We start from the raw sequence: 15,799 nt of genomic DNA, 5'->3' as shown, positions 1-15,799 counted from the left end.
CCCGAAAATTTTTCCGAGGACAGATATCGTGACATCTACTACGTAGTTTCTCACTTGGCAGAGCTACTCTTGTTGTAATAACCACTTTTACTTCTAGGATTCACAAGTATTTTGTGAACCACATAGTAGAAATAGTGTACAGATCTGACAAAAACTCTAAAGTTGAATTTCAGTTAAATTCATATACATTATTATAGCTTACAGAAGGTGACAGAAAAGCCTCCTCCTGCGACAGAGCGTTATAAAATGGTTCAACTTCCATGTAATTGTAAAAATGAAGCAGACGTAAAGGTAATTCGCAACAATATCCACCGATTGCTAAACTGTTCGTTTTACCTCTTTTCGTTCATTTCAATATTAATAACTATTTACCAAATATGCGTGTAATTTATTAAAAAATCTATTTCAGATTCAGGATAAACTACGTCATTAATTGAAATCAGTATTCTACTTCATAGAAATCGTATTTTAAAACTTTTTCCAAAACAGCTGCCTTGGTTATCATTTAATGAAAGTAAATGTTTAATTAATCCGTAAACTATTAGGAGGACTACAACCCATTACTAAATTTCAACAAACACTAAATTTACTTAAAATCATAATCACAGATAATTCGTGTAAGTGTTAAGCAACCAATAGTGAAAAACTTCTTTTGAACTGAGGTACTGAAGTTTACAGCACAGGGACAACACAAATAGAGATTTTTGTTCAACTAAGGCAATAAAATAAAGAAACATTAATATACTGCAGAAAGCAGAGCAACTCCTCAAACCGGGCAGCCTGACACACACACACACACACACACACACACACACACACAAAAGCTTCTACTGCCTTAAAAAAGAGTGTCTAACGACGTCGCCACTAAATCTATTATCTATATTGCTTTCACAGTACAAGAATCATGTTTGATATGACTCAAATGTAAATATTAACCGGGACTGTGACTAACGACTGGGTGTTAAACGACACGGTTTCTATGTTGGTCACAAATTTATTACAACACTGCGTGCTTGAATGGTCACATCATCATCATCATCTGATTCAACATCAAATTACTATATTATTGTAATAAAGAATGAGACAAACAGAAATGTTTTGCTGAACCGAGCACAGGGACAAATGGCTCGTGTGTCACCTTGCGCTAGGAAATTTTACGATGAAGAAGGTGGATACTGCTGTTGCTCCTCTCAGTGCAGGTTGTAACAAGCCATGTGACACCATACACAGTCATAAACAAGTGCTTCCATCAACAGTACATTTGGACTTGCTCCTCACTTAGGTTGCACCCGTAGAACTTCGTTTTCACACTTCACTAATGGCAAAAAGATTACGATCTCCGTAATTTTCCACTGCTTGTTTGGTCTTGCTCGCTGAAGTTGTACTGGACGTAATAAACAGTGACTAAAGCAGAAAATGGTTTGAATGACTAATGGTAATGTGCTTTATAACTGCGGGTTTATGGATCTAATCTTGTAGCTCTCTTGTCGGACTGTGTGTTTTCACATCCGCTAACAGTCCACTCTGGTTGCGAAAGAGATCTCCTTCAACATAACGATACTCGATGCATGGCATTCTCCAAGAACTCTTGAGTAACAGCCCTCTGACGTATTATATCAGTTGTAACACCGGAGGTCCCTTCTCCGGGCATTTTCCACAACAATCTTTCGTACGAAGGAAGCTTCTTTGAGTAATACTACCAACAAGGTTGATAATAGTGTGAACTCGTTCTCTACAGAAGAGTTCGAAAAGCCTATCAAAGTGTGAGGCTCACGCAACAAAACTTTTCATTAAAGCACTCCTTAGTGACATCGCCCTTGTTGAAATCATCAAGCATGTGTCGCTAATTTTAGGAAAAATCTCAAGTCCTTTGGGATCGGAGTTTGGTGGAAAGTAAATATAAGTGAATAGGAATTAAATGAAAAGCGTTTATATAACTTGCCATTGTACATCAATCAAAGCTTAATTTCTTTCCATGCCTGTAAATTGTGATGGGGAGGAGTTTCAAGTACGAAATAAATTTCGAATCAGATTGTTGAAATGACGAAGAGTGCACTCAACATATCATCATCATAAACTAAAGGCTATGCCTTGTCGATTTAGCCACGCCCCTCTCTGCATTGTCTAGGTCAATTAAAAAGTTTAGTGAATTTTGATAACGCAGGCGTTAGTAGTCATTGAGACATCTATCTAGTTTTGAAACTACCGTTAAGAATTGAAATGAAAAGGAAACGACCGGAAGTTGAGTGTCACGTCCGACCTGCACAGATATACATCCGGTGAGCACAAGTGCATATGGAAACAAACATTCTAAGTACTGCAAACTTCACGAAAATAAATAGCGGTAGGACCCGCTTGTCTGAATTATTTCGTGTACTGTTGTGGACAGTTTGAAATTGCTAGACACGTCATCAAACGACACTGACACACGTTCTAAAACATGGGTCTTTCACTCTTGCTATGAATGTTATTCAGTCAATGATGCTTCCAGAGTTCTTAGTTTTCTTTCGAAATGTTATTTTGTTACTTACATGTTTCTATAAACCTTCTGAGTGTACAGTCACCCTATGGCATATTATTTTCACAGTAACTACCATTCATTTGTCCAAAAAATCTTAATCTGTTTCTCAGTCAAATACAGAGTGGATCAAACAGATTCACCTGATTTTGTTACAGTACATCTATTTTATACTAATAATAAAACTGTAAAACCATCGTATATGTCTGTCAGTTTCAACACGCAATGCCTCCAAAACAACTAGACGGAGTTCCTTGGGGTTTTCATAGTAACTTGAGTGTAGCTTGAGGAAGCATGTAGGCTGCATTTTATCAAAATCTGGAAAGGAGAGAAAAAATATACCGTAATTTAAAATATTACCTAAATAGTCTGCTCGCCTTAGGAGTTCGGATGATTTATCACCACAGTGCAGCACACCAAAGAAACAGATGCGCTGTTAGTTTAGTAGTACACCAAATAACCAATAGATGGCGCTGTTAGTTTTTCAACTCTGTGAGAGATGTATTTTTGGAACATTACATCAATAACACAATTAAGCTTCGCAATCTTATTGATGCGAAAACAAACTAACAGGGAATTTACCTGGCTAGGACATACAGGTTTACTTATTTCGGTTTGTTCTTTAAATTTCAACGATATTGCTTTGCTTCTTGCGATAGGCTTTATTTATATTCTTCGCTATGAAAAACGAACTTATTAAGTTTGATGTGACTTCTGAAAATCTCCCGGTGTATTCCTTCTTCTAATAATTTTCGGCTGTGCACCCGGATCCCATCTACAGTCTGCCACGATATTTCGGCCCAGAGACGTCTGACCAACTCCAAGTGAGTACACAACTACTGAAGAGCCCAGCTAAACTCGCGGTATTTATGTCGAATCTCGTGCACGCAAAATGTGTTGGCGTCCATCGACACATGCTTCAGGTGACGACATGACCGGGACAGCAGAGTTCTGTGTGCTGCCCTCGGTGATGGAAGTCAGAGATGATTTATTCATTGAGTATCAATTGACCCCGTCGATCCCGCTGTGACTGGATAATTTTAATTATAAATCCGTTGTCATGACGATACGAACTGTCTAGGAGCATTGTCCAGAACACGTAAGATACACCCGTCTTCGGCAACCGTTAAGATCAGCAGTAGCAGAAATATCTTTCCATGGGACACTCAGTGGAATACAATAGGGAAAAAAATTAGCTTCTGTTTCTGGTTTTTGGTATTCGGTAAGCAAAGAATCTGTGGAAATACGTCTAGCTGATAATCTTATAAATATGACAACTGCTTTCAACTATATAAAAAGTGGAATCTTATAATCCAATTTATCCAGTCACAGAGGACTCGACGGTGTCATTCGATACTCAATGATTAGATCATCTCTCACTTCCAACACTGAGGGCGGCACACACAACTCTGCTGTCCCGGTCATGTCATCACCTGAAGCATGTGTCGATGGACGCCAACACATTTTCCGTGCACGAGATTCGACATAAATACCGTGAGTTTAGCTTGGCTCTTCAGTAGTTATCTACTCACCCGAAGATGGTCGGACGTCTCTGGACTGAAATATCGTGGAAGAATGTCGAATGAATTCGGCTGTACACTCGAAGACTGTTGAAAAATTATAAGGTTTGCTCTGTAACTTGGATGTGTATTCACTACATTTTGATTTCGTTACATCTATGAATAAATATGCCTAAGAAATGTTCGCGTCTTTCTGAATACATCAAATTCTCTAAAAGACCGAGGACAATGTTGCGTCCAATAAAAGTCTTGATTTGAGACTTACTGCAGCTCAGGAAAGCGAGATGTGATGTAACTCTGACGGAGAGCGTCATGTACTATCTCTTTCCTCAGAAACCTTCACTCAAAGAGGCTTAAAGCTATTCCTCTCCAACGTAACATCATAAAGCGGATTCGAAATTATCACGTATTTTTTCATAAATTTGCAATGTGCCCTGCATCAGACGCATGAGAAACATCCAGACGAGAGTCAAACTGTTTCCACACTTTTCGGACCACATCTGCAATTGTTGATTCTGCGTCGTCGCAGTTGCTTCTGGAGCTGCTGGAACGCAGGGGAAGTGTTTCCCAAAATCCCTCCCCCTCCCCAAAAAAAAAGGTATCCATGAGGTTAGGCGGCCTAGGAGGACAAAGGTGCAGTGCAAGATGGGTACGACTCTTAACGCCGAGCTATCGTTAAGGATAGTCCGTTGAAAAATGAAATTTTCCACATGTTCTCGCAGCAGTGGGAAAAGTCAGAGCTTACACACAACCAGTTACGGGATTCCTGTAGCTGAGCGAACGAGTCAGCTAGCTGCAGCATGGAGGGCCATAGTGGAAATTTCCATCTGGAGCCAAGGTCAAATGTGAGCGTCAAAGCGTAATTTAAAATTTGCACCATGTTCTGTCTCTGTTCATGTAGGAAATATAGTCTTACATAATCAGATGAATCCATTCGAAGCACACGATATGCTTCCCATTATTAGTGTATTCTTTGTGTTTAGGTTACTATTGATACAAAAAGAGAAATATTTCCATTTCCACATGAGTTTAATTTTGTTCAAGTAACGTACAACCATTTACTTCATTTACCATTTTTTATTAAAAATAAACATAACATGCATTTTATTTACTTGGAGCTATGTGTTACAAACGCCCGCTGTTTTTTGATAACCAGTTATTAAGCCTTATTCCTTAGATGTTTATAAAGGACGCACACAAAGATTTTTGGGCCCTTAATATTGCTCCTGATATGGCCCTTTACCTATACTGCAGTCGAGTTTTACTCTATTTTCAGCACCCATAAGAATTTAGCTACTTTCAGCACTGCAATATTTTTGTCGTTACTTATTGTTTGCATGTGGGCGTAACATTTAAACCCCAATTCTAGGTTAGTTAAGGTCAATCGGTGGCTGCCGAAATTATTTGATTAATATAAATTACCTGTTATTATTGTGTCATCTTCTGGATGTGAATAGGAACTCCAGTTGCTTGTGTTGCTGTCGCCGATGCACGTCTGGAAGATTATGGAATGTTCTATCCGTCGGGAAAACCTCAAGAATCACTTTCGAATCGGTGACCAATCGGTCTCTGAATTTTTATATTGCAGTAATGCATGACTAAAACTTTTCGAAAAGATCTTCATCTGCTGTATTAACTGGCGAACAGTAAACACGATACATTTTTCTTCATTAACTTGCAGAAGTAATAACGTGAACTGGAAAGTAAAACAAAAAATATCTGGCCAACGCACTTGGCCATGAAATTGGTTTCACCAGTGAGGAACTGAGGAATGTGAAATTGGAATTATTTAAATATCTACGGTCTTCATCAGTTATGGCACCATATTTACACGTTTAATGAAAATTATGCCAAGTTGAGTTAAGAGATCTGGTACTCAAAAATGATTATTTTGCAGGCCTACCAGAGCCGTAGTATAGGAATATAATCTCTGTTGGAAAATATTGAACGAAGCTTAGTAAACGAATAGAATCTCAGAGTAGACGAGTTTTTGCGCTAAAAATCGTTTCCACCTACAGGAAGCGGACTGTACTGCTTACATTGTTCTTCTTCTTGGGTTAAGCGCTCCAGGGACCGCATTCCAAGTTCAGTTCTTAGTTCTTTTGTGATCTTTCTTTCATTGTTTCACTATGTTTCTTTTATCTCTCTTCAGACCACTTTGGCCCAGTTTTCTTTTCCGTCCTGCCTATGAATCTTTCTTCCTGCAAAATCTTTTGCAAATACTACTTCTTCTCTTGTGTAATTCCATTCCAAATCTTTCCTAACGTTTCCTGTCCATGTATTTGATAATTTATTTTCCCTAAAATATTTGAAGGTTTGTATGGTGAGTTTGTTGTCATGCCTTCTGTAAATATGTCCAAAAAAGTAGTAATCTCCGTTTCCTTATTGTTTCTGATAAGATTTCTATGTTCTGGTGATGCTGATATTGAACAAGCGTTTCAGGAGATCGAGCAGCTAAGACCATTAATTTCTTATATAAGAACATAGGCTTCCGCGGCCGGTGTCATAGTAATTAAAATTCTTCTGGGTGTTATGCCGCGTCATTGCTAAAAACTAACAACAATAATAAACTAAAACCGAATTTTCGGACGAATTGCAACGGCCTTCCTCAGGGCACGACTGGTTTTGCATGGGCATAGGTGCTTCTATGCGGGAAACCTCCTAAAAATCACATCCACACTGAAACACTGGTGACGGTCACCAGCGACGGTCATCGACAGAGATACATTCGTTTGAACTGGAGCATTCACACTGGGACACATCACTGCCACACCGAGCCACTGTGACGCAGCAGTGACTCACCCTCGCCACATGTGACGGACAAGGTCACTACGTTTACAGCAGTCACCACCACACATGCATTGGTTTGAACTGGAGTGTTCACACTGGAACACTGATCACAGACACAGCGCTGCCATTTTACTAACTAACACCTGCCGTATCGGATACCAGTGACCCGAGAGTGTTCACCACAGTCACCGGAGACCACCACTAGCGACCGCCACCTGTGTCCCAGTGTGAAACGGGCCTTAACTCGATCCAGAGCCGGTATACTCCCTGTCCCGGAAGCGGTCGCCTGAATACGTGTTTGCATGTTCTAATAAACTTCATCGTGATTTCTTAATTCCCAAAAAAACTGCAATTTTCTGAGCACCTGATGTTACCGGTACAGACCTTCTATTATCACATATCGAGTTTATGATTTAATACTAGACATAGTTGTATTGTTATAATTATTTGTTCTGATACATTTGGTCGATGTTTTCTACGAGTACATTTCCGACCCTCGCCTCGCTTCGCCGTGTCCGGCAGTGTGTCGGCAGTTCACGTGTGGCGCACGTGACGACCACGCGGGCACCGCCGCAGTCAGCTGAGCGGACAAGTGTGCCGCGGCTGCAGACGAGGCGAGGCGAGGTCATGGCAGGGGCCCGCGGCCGCCACGTCACGCTTTCACAGCTCGCTCACCCACCCACCCACCCGTCAGGCCGCGCCGCTCCGTTCCACCTGCTGAATTTCTCCTCGCGTTTGCCCCTTATAGCAGCCCAAGCTCTCCCAACACTTTTCCCAGAAGGACCCTCTTCGCCGGTTTTCAGACACTGGTGGAACCGCACATTGCTCTGAGTTTTCCCTGCACAGAGTAGGTCACTGGTCAGAGAAATTTCTCTCCCTGTAAACACCACGTGCTCTTCCATTGCGGCCGATTAAGACGGTTTCACATCACTACATGGTTAAGCGATTGCTTACGTCATTATACAGGGTGTGGCACGTAAAACCGGCCGGAAAGTCAACACATGAACATAAAATGAAATGTAATGTAATATATTGAACGAGATTACTCAGCACTGAGAGTGTCCTCCAACCATTTCAGCACACATGTGAGCACGCTTGAGATTCAATTACCCGTTTCAGATCTTGTGTTGTGATGCTATTGATGACATCCTGGATCCTATTCTTGAGTTCTTGAACTGTGAGTGGTTCTCTTCCCTTTAGCAATCCCCACAAGTGAAAGTCACAAGTGGACAAGTCCGGTGACCGAGGAGGCCACAAGTCTTTGCTGATTGTCCTCTCTGGCGTAAACATCTCATGCACACGGGACAGTGATGTAACTGATGTATGGCATGTTGCACTGTCCTGCTGAAAGCAACAAACTTGACGTTTCTCTTCTGTCTAATTTGAATAAATCACCAACAAGGTTGTCAAATACACGCCACTGTTCACTATCGTCTCACAGAATATGGGCCCCACAGCGCGTGTGGCGGAAATGGCACACCAAACACAAGCCTTCTCGTCATGCAAGGGTGCCTGGTGTATAGCGTTTCGATTTTCTGTCGACCAGTACCGGTTGTTTTGGGAATTTATGTAGCCAGACAGGTGGAACCACGCCTCGCCCCCATGATGAGGCTTAGTGCGTTCAAGACACCACTGGCAGCATTTCTCAACAGCCATGAACAGAAATGCACATTCTTCAGCAGGTCTGGCTCCTTCAGTTCTTCTACAACACTTATCCGGTACGGTTTTACGTTCTGTCCGCTTGACAGACGTCTGTAATTTCTCTCATTCGCATCAACCTGTTGACTCAGTCTCCTGGTTGACTTACGAGGACTTCTTGTCATTATCTCCTGCACCTTCTTCTTTAATTCAGGTGTGCAGACAGGTGGTAGACTGTTCCTGCGAGTATTTTGAGCCGATCCGCCGTTTTTATAACCAATTCCTGTATAGTCCATTTGCTGGCACAGAACGCCCTTGAAATTTCTCCTGAAACAAATTCTTTGTTTTCACTAAAGATCTAGTGCGAATTAACGCTTCAATGGCAACACGCTCCGGGGACGAATCCGCTACTATCACACTCTCACACTAACCCGGCTTCACACAACGAGGTCTCTCCTCAACTAGTTTCGACAAGTTTCACTGGCTGCGACTGCAGCTGCCTAACACAACAACGAAGTTCCGCGCAGTGTAAGTGCAGCAGAGGAAATGGTTAGTCCTTGCGCGACTGTTGGGCGTCATTTCTCGTTTTCCATTATTATCGACGCGCACTCACTGGAACGTTACCGCTGCGTACAACGGGCCAGTTTTACATGCCACATCCTGTATATCTTTACACTCCAAACCGCGAAGCACAAAGTAGGCATAAACCATAGGATGGAACTCATATTCTGGTAAAAGCGAATGATGAAGTGTGTCGCCTTTTTATATGGAGACTTATGAGGTCTGGTCGAGCTGTCACACATAATATCAGCGCTAATGTGTGTCAAATGCAACGTCCACCCAAATTCTGCTCTCATAGCAGGAATGTTCTCTGTGGGTGGTCCTGTCTAGTCTAAAAATTAGTTGGGAAATGTACATCTATGTATATGAAAAAATATAAACCCTTTCCAAACCGTTTTGTAACATTTAAGATGTGTGTGTGTCTGTGTCTGTGTGTGTGTGTGCGTGCGCGTGTGGATGTGTTGACGGGTGGGGTGGGGGTGAGGGGAGGATGATACGCCAACCCTCTTCCTCTAAATCTGTATCTAACTTTGAGGAAGGCGAGTTTTGCAAAGAGATCAGAGATGATTGGCTACGATTATGCTAACACAGGAATATACTTTTCATACATATACTGTATACTGAACTTGTAGTCTTACATTAGGCTTTCCCAAGTAGCCAAGTAGTCTAACATGTACACACAGCACAGTGGTGCGCTGATTAAAACCCTGCACTGGATGTTGAACAAGCTCAGTTCAGCGTCACATCAGACTACCCTGATGTTCTTTTTTTTAATCACATCTTGGGAGGGAATGCCGGAATGATCTTGAAAAACGCCATGGCTGCTACTCCTCAACTCCATACCCCCAAGCCCCCTTCCACTGCCCCCACACAACAACACATCAATCATCTTTTGACTAAGACAGACATGCTATAATGATAAACTACCACCGTCCTCCATTCCTTGTAGCATCTGGTGGTACAGGCGAGAAAGCATGCTACCATATCATAAATGATAGACGACTGGGAAGCTCCTAAAATCCTTTGTCACTGAATAATTTACTAAAGAGTATACGTCACATAAAGTGGCCTGACTAATGACATGACTGAAAAAGAAACAGGGGTCGACGGGAAATAGATAGGGGGGGGGGGGGGATGGGGTCTAGTATTAAAATTAGAATTTGAAAGAGCTTTGGTAGGCTTAAGATCAAATAAGGCGGAAGGGATAGATAAAAGTCCATCAGAATTTCTAAATTCATTGAGTAAGGTGGCCACAAAGCGACTATTCACGTTAGTGTATAGAAGATATGAGACTGGCGAAATACTTCATTCACACAATCCTGAAGATAATAAGGGGCTACAAGCATGAGAAATGTCGCAAGTCAGTTTAACAGCTCATGCATCCAAGTTGCTGACAACAATAACACATAGAGGAGAATAACACATTTTTTACAGAGCTGTTTTGTTACCAGCATGAATGGATACCAGTCTACCAGTTGAACATTGCCTCTATAGTTAGAAAGCGTTGCACTGAAACATAAAACGTGTTTCGCAGAATGTTGCAAAGATTGAGTTAATACTATGAATTTTGTTACTGTCTTAGTTAAATACTGTGTCGAATCGTGAGAAAGTAGTTTTATTGAGGGTCCCAGTAATAACTGAAGTGCTGTCGTCTGCAACGATAATTTGTACGCCACCATTATCATCCAGCGAGACATATGTAATGGTGTCATTGAGGAACTCATTACGAGATTGAACTGTGCCTTTGGTGTAGCATCGTGATAACTGACGGTGTGCCTCTAGTATTTAAAACTGTATTTCGAGAGCAGAGCGGATGAACGGTAATAAAGAGTTTGTCGAGGCCGCACGCGCAAGGAAAAATTAAATGAAATGATCCTGTGGTATTGATGGCCGGGAGGCCACATCCCAGGAAGTTCGGCAGCCGAGTTGCAAGTCTTACGAGTATTTCAAACGACTTGCGTGTCGGTTATGATGGACTAATGGTGAGGAGAACACAACACCCATTCCACGAGGGGAGAAAACCTCCAGTCCAACAACTGCGCCAGACCCTTGTTGCCTTATATGGACATTGCCGGCCGCAGCGCCGAATTTTGCCTATATCTCTGTATTTGAATATCCATCTCTATACCAGTTTCTTTGGCCCTTCGGTGTAGTTAACACCTTCAGTTACTAGCTGTAGAAGTGCGCGCACTGATTGCAGCCTATGTACGTAGCATTGAAAGGTGAGGGACTGATATACAAAATATATTTTGTGCAGCGGTTATTCATCAAGGGAAGTACTGCCCTCCAGCATAGCTTTTAAAATGTAATGCTACGTTAGGGGTGTGGGCAACACGGTTGAACATTCTAATAAGATAGCACCATTCCCCGCTATAAGCGCGCTCAGATTGCGAGGTGAGGTACTGAGTGGCTGACTGTGTGTTGTGCCGGCAGGTCCGACGTGGACTCGCTGCAGTTCCAGCTGAGCTTCGTGGTGCCGCGCATCTCGGCGCGGGCGCGCTACCGCAGCTCCGGCGTGCTCATCATGGTGCAGGCCTCGGGCGGCGGCGACTACTGGGGAGAGTACGGTAAGGCGCACCTGCCAGCTCTACGTCACGCTAGTGTTCCGTGGCCACACAAACAGTAGTCCCTGCGTGATGGAAACAAGTGAAGCTTGTACGTGTCGTACAGCAGCAATATTCTGAAATGGCTTGACATTATGAAACACAACTGTATTACGGTGTCAATATTAATTATTATGTAACATAAAACATTACCCTCAAGAGTTTCTATCAAGCTAAAAATCGCTTTAATTGAATGCCTGACTTCTTGTGTATACTACTATAATGCTTTTTCGCTTGTTAAACGAACCTCTTAACGAAATATGCCACTTGTCGCTGGAGCTTCAGTTTACGTTTTATTGATCCTTCCTAATTAACACTCGAGACCGACGAGCAATAATCAGGCTCAAACTCCACCATATTAGTTATAAGATATTTAACACTCTCGCATAGGCAGTTGAATACATGTCTAGCTCTGCTCTAGACTTAATTCTATACTACCCTTAAGCCGTTGCAGCCTCTGTCAAGACTGTTTTTGAAAACAGTATTCAGGCTTAGAGCTATGTCATGTAAACAGACACCAGACACTTTCGTAACGACAAAGGGCATAAACGAATCAGGTTTCTAAACATCAAGTTTTTTTTTTTTCAAAGCATCTGTAAAAGATTTTCTGGGAGTCGTGTGTGTGCGTGTGTGTGTGTGTGTGTGTGTGTGTGTGTGTGTGTGTGTTCCACAGCTCCTCCTAGAACACTGGACTGACTACAACCGAACTTGATACACGAATCCCTCACTGTCAGGCAACAATCGCTGTTGAGGTAAGAACGAACTACCGTAGTACAGGAGATATGACGTCATAGAGGCAGAATAACACATATTCAAACACTACACAAAGTGCATATGTGCATATTTACACTTGACAACGAGAAAAATTCTCGATACGCGTCGTTAAGCATGAAAAAATACGTAATTAGTGCTGTATTTCATTAATTAAACAATGAATGATAGCTGCAGGTTTCCAAAATCATTGATTATGGCGTTTGAAATTATAAATTCTCGAAATGCGTCGTTAAGCATGAAAAAATACGTAACTACCGCAATATTTCATTATTTAAATAATGAATCACAGCTGCAGGCCTTCCAGAAACATTGGTTATGACGTTTGAAATTAAGTTAAACGTTTCTACTTCCGAGACAGTTACCAATTCCAGTTAAAGCAGCGGTTTTTATTATATAATAAACCTTTATTAGATAATAATAAAGGCCCTGGCATGTCTTGTGATGCCTGTTAAGTACATGTATCATTCATAAAGTGCGGATATGCATGGGGGATATCCTACACATAACTCTTGCAGCTTAAAACATTATTTCCCACATTTCACACTATTTCTTAAAGTCCCTTCAAAAGTGTAAAAGTGGGCTTCCAAAGTATTAAGAAATGTATTAGTTCCTCCCACAGACTACTGGCTTAATTAACTTGAGGTAAAAGTAAAAATTCTCATACTCAATCTTCCACAGAATCAACCTAAACATGCATTATCAACATGGTTTGTGTGGCAGTGGGGAAGCAGGGAGGGAGGGGAGGGCAGTTCTGCTACTGATCCACAATGTAATTTCCACTACACACCATATGATGGTTAGTGAGGAACAGATCTGAATATAGACGAGTGACTGAGCATTCACGACTAACTAGTTATTCTTTCCAGTACAAAAACAATAAAACAGTTCCTGGTTGAAGTTTCTCAGAACCAAATCTGATAATGTGTTCTTTTTTTTCTGAGTTCAAATAGGCTTGTGATAGTTAAACTCCATCTTCTTTGACACATTAAGTAACTATTGCTATGTTGCAACATTGGACTTCAATCCCAAACAATATACCAAAATTTAATTCGCTCTGAGATTGATAGGTGTGGCGAGTATGCTGAAAAAAGTGACGTTCACAGTCTAAATCCCAAATTATGATGTTCACCTTCTCGTTTCTAGATCTCAAAGTATAAAGACTAAAGTCAAATTTAGCTGATGAAATGAGTTTGTAGACTCCAGATATGCCAAGAAACCTCAAACAGCAAAATTTAACATGAATTGAAATTTCAGTAAATGTTGCCACTTTTGTATATGGGTGTCCAAATTCAGGCTTGTTATGTACATAGGTTTTAAAACAGGAACTCCAGATTTTTTTATGTACATGTCAACGAGCTGTGGCAGATGAAAGGACTGTTCAACACAAGTGAAAGCTGTGGAAAGAAGCAAATTATATACGAAGTAGGATTTAATACTTGTAGCCCCTATTTGTCTGCTGTAGCACCTACTTGTCTCTACTTTTCGATTCTCTGTAGCAAGTTGCAATTATTTTTCTATCTTTCAGTGCAGATTGAAATAATATGTTTGATTTTTCAGGAATATAGCTAAGCTGCGACCAAGGGAACAATGACAAAGGCAGAACTCATGAAGAAAATGACAAGCCAGAAATAAATACTTGCTTGCTCTTATCATTGATAAGTGAGATATATTTTTCCTGTGAAACATTTGTTCGAAACACAGAATGCTCACCCTACCAGCACTGTTGAATAGCTTGAGTATCTGGTTTAAGTTTCGTATCCAAAGAAACAAGAAAACACATTAAAAACTACGAAATTATGAGACTAGAGGTGAAATTTCAGTACTGCTAATACTCTCATCTGAAGATATCCACGCTGTATTAGCTTTCAGGACTGACAGATCGGGAAAGGTTAAGAAGGAAGGACAAGTTACCCAGAGCCCAGGATGAGAGGGCCCACTAACAGTTCTTTTCCCAGGGATGAGAAGATCCTGTTATTTATTTATCCCATTGCAGCCTGTAACCTGTAATTTAAACACAGTATATATTATGCAAATTATTACTATCAACAATATTTTTGTTTGTTATACATTAGCAACTAACAATCTTGGCAACAATTGACCTTGGTAACTGATTATACAAAATGCTTTATTACATCCAACACAATACTATTTCCCATCACCATAATTATTTCCACTATTCCTCAGAGAAGAGAGAGAAATAGAGTGAGAAGATTAAAAATGAATGATATGTTACTCAGCCCCCAAGTGAATCACTCATCCTGGAGTCTAAGTGACCTGCCTTTCATTTTTAACTTTCCATACTCTATCCCTCTCTCATTCCTGAAGAAGCAGGTTTCTTACCGAAAGCTAGGACGCTGTGTGTATTTTTAAATGTGTCTATTGGCAGAGCTGTCATTTTACCTTCTGAAGGTATTTACAAGGCAGTCATTCCGTTTTCTGATTGGAGTTTTCCATTGACAGTTGAGCCAGACATGGACTCAGATAGTGTGTCTGTGCTAGGCAGGGGTCTGAAGGCTATTGTAATAATACCTCTTATTTGTAATTTCCAAAAACCATGTGTAATTCCCTGTTATGCTGTATAAACTGCACTAGCACTATTTCCTTTTCAGTAATTTCACATTTTGGCTGCTCATTCACTTCTTTCAATGAGAAACTCAGACAGGAGAGTACTGCAAATGTTAGAATAAGGAAAGGTTCTCAGAAAAGAATAATTAAAAATAATGTAAGTATATTTCATCAAAATATTGGGAGTTTAAAGAACAAAGTAGATGAGCTTCTGGTTTGTTTAGAAGATTTAGAAGCTGAGAATGAAATAGATATACTATGCCTGTCTGAGCATCACATTGTTACTGATATGGATAGGGTAAAAGTAAGTGGATATAAGCTCTCTGCACATGTAATGAGAGAAAATATGGAGAAAGGAGGAGTTGCCATATATGTCAAAAGTTATCATTATCCAAAAAGTATAGAAACAAAAAAGTTTTGTGTAGAGAAACATATAGAAGCATGTGCCTGTGAGCTTAAATTAAATAAAGGCACATTTATAATTGTAACTGTATATAGGTCCCCATCAGGAAATTTTCATCTATTTCTGAAAAATTTGGACTCCTTGTTGTGCTATCTGTCAGACAGGGGGAAGCAAATTATTATTTGTGGGGACTTCAATGTAGATTCTCTGAAAGAGGGTAATAGGAAAAATGACCTTGAAGTATTACTCGGTTCTTTCAATTTGACACCCGTTATTGATTTTCCTACTCGGGTGGTGAAGGATAACAGCTCACTGATAGATAACTTCTTTATAGCCAAGATAAGTTTAACCAGATAAATGCTCAGCCTGTTGAGAATGGTCTTTCTGATCATGGTGCACAGCTAGTTACAATATATGACATAGCTCC

The 15,799-nt window shown here is 40.7% G+C and overlaps 1 protein-coding gene across 1 annotated transcript in view; it reads left to right on the top strand.

The window, feature by feature from the left end:
• The window catches only part of LOC124595186 (protein takeout), a 69,519-nt gene that overhangs the window by 30,905 nt on the left and 22,815 nt on the right, over positions 1–15,799 (top strand). Inside the window, exon 4 of the mRNA XM_047133803.1 lies at positions 11,461–11,594. Coding sequence (XP_046989759.1) covers positions 11,461–11,594 — 134 coding nt within the window. The remainder of the gene's footprint in view (positions 1–11,460; positions 11,595–15,799) is intronic.

Source organism: Schistocerca americana, chromosome 2 (assembly GCF_021461395.2).
Source record: "Schistocerca americana isolate TAMUIC-IGC-003095 chromosome 2, iqSchAmer2.1, whole genome shotgun sequence".
Lineage (NCBI taxonomy): Eukaryota > Metazoa > Arthropoda > Insecta > Orthoptera > Acrididae > Schistocerca > Schistocerca americana.
The sequence above is the reverse complement of the archived record's forward strand: the minus strand, read 5'-3'. Positions and strand labels throughout refer to the sequence as shown.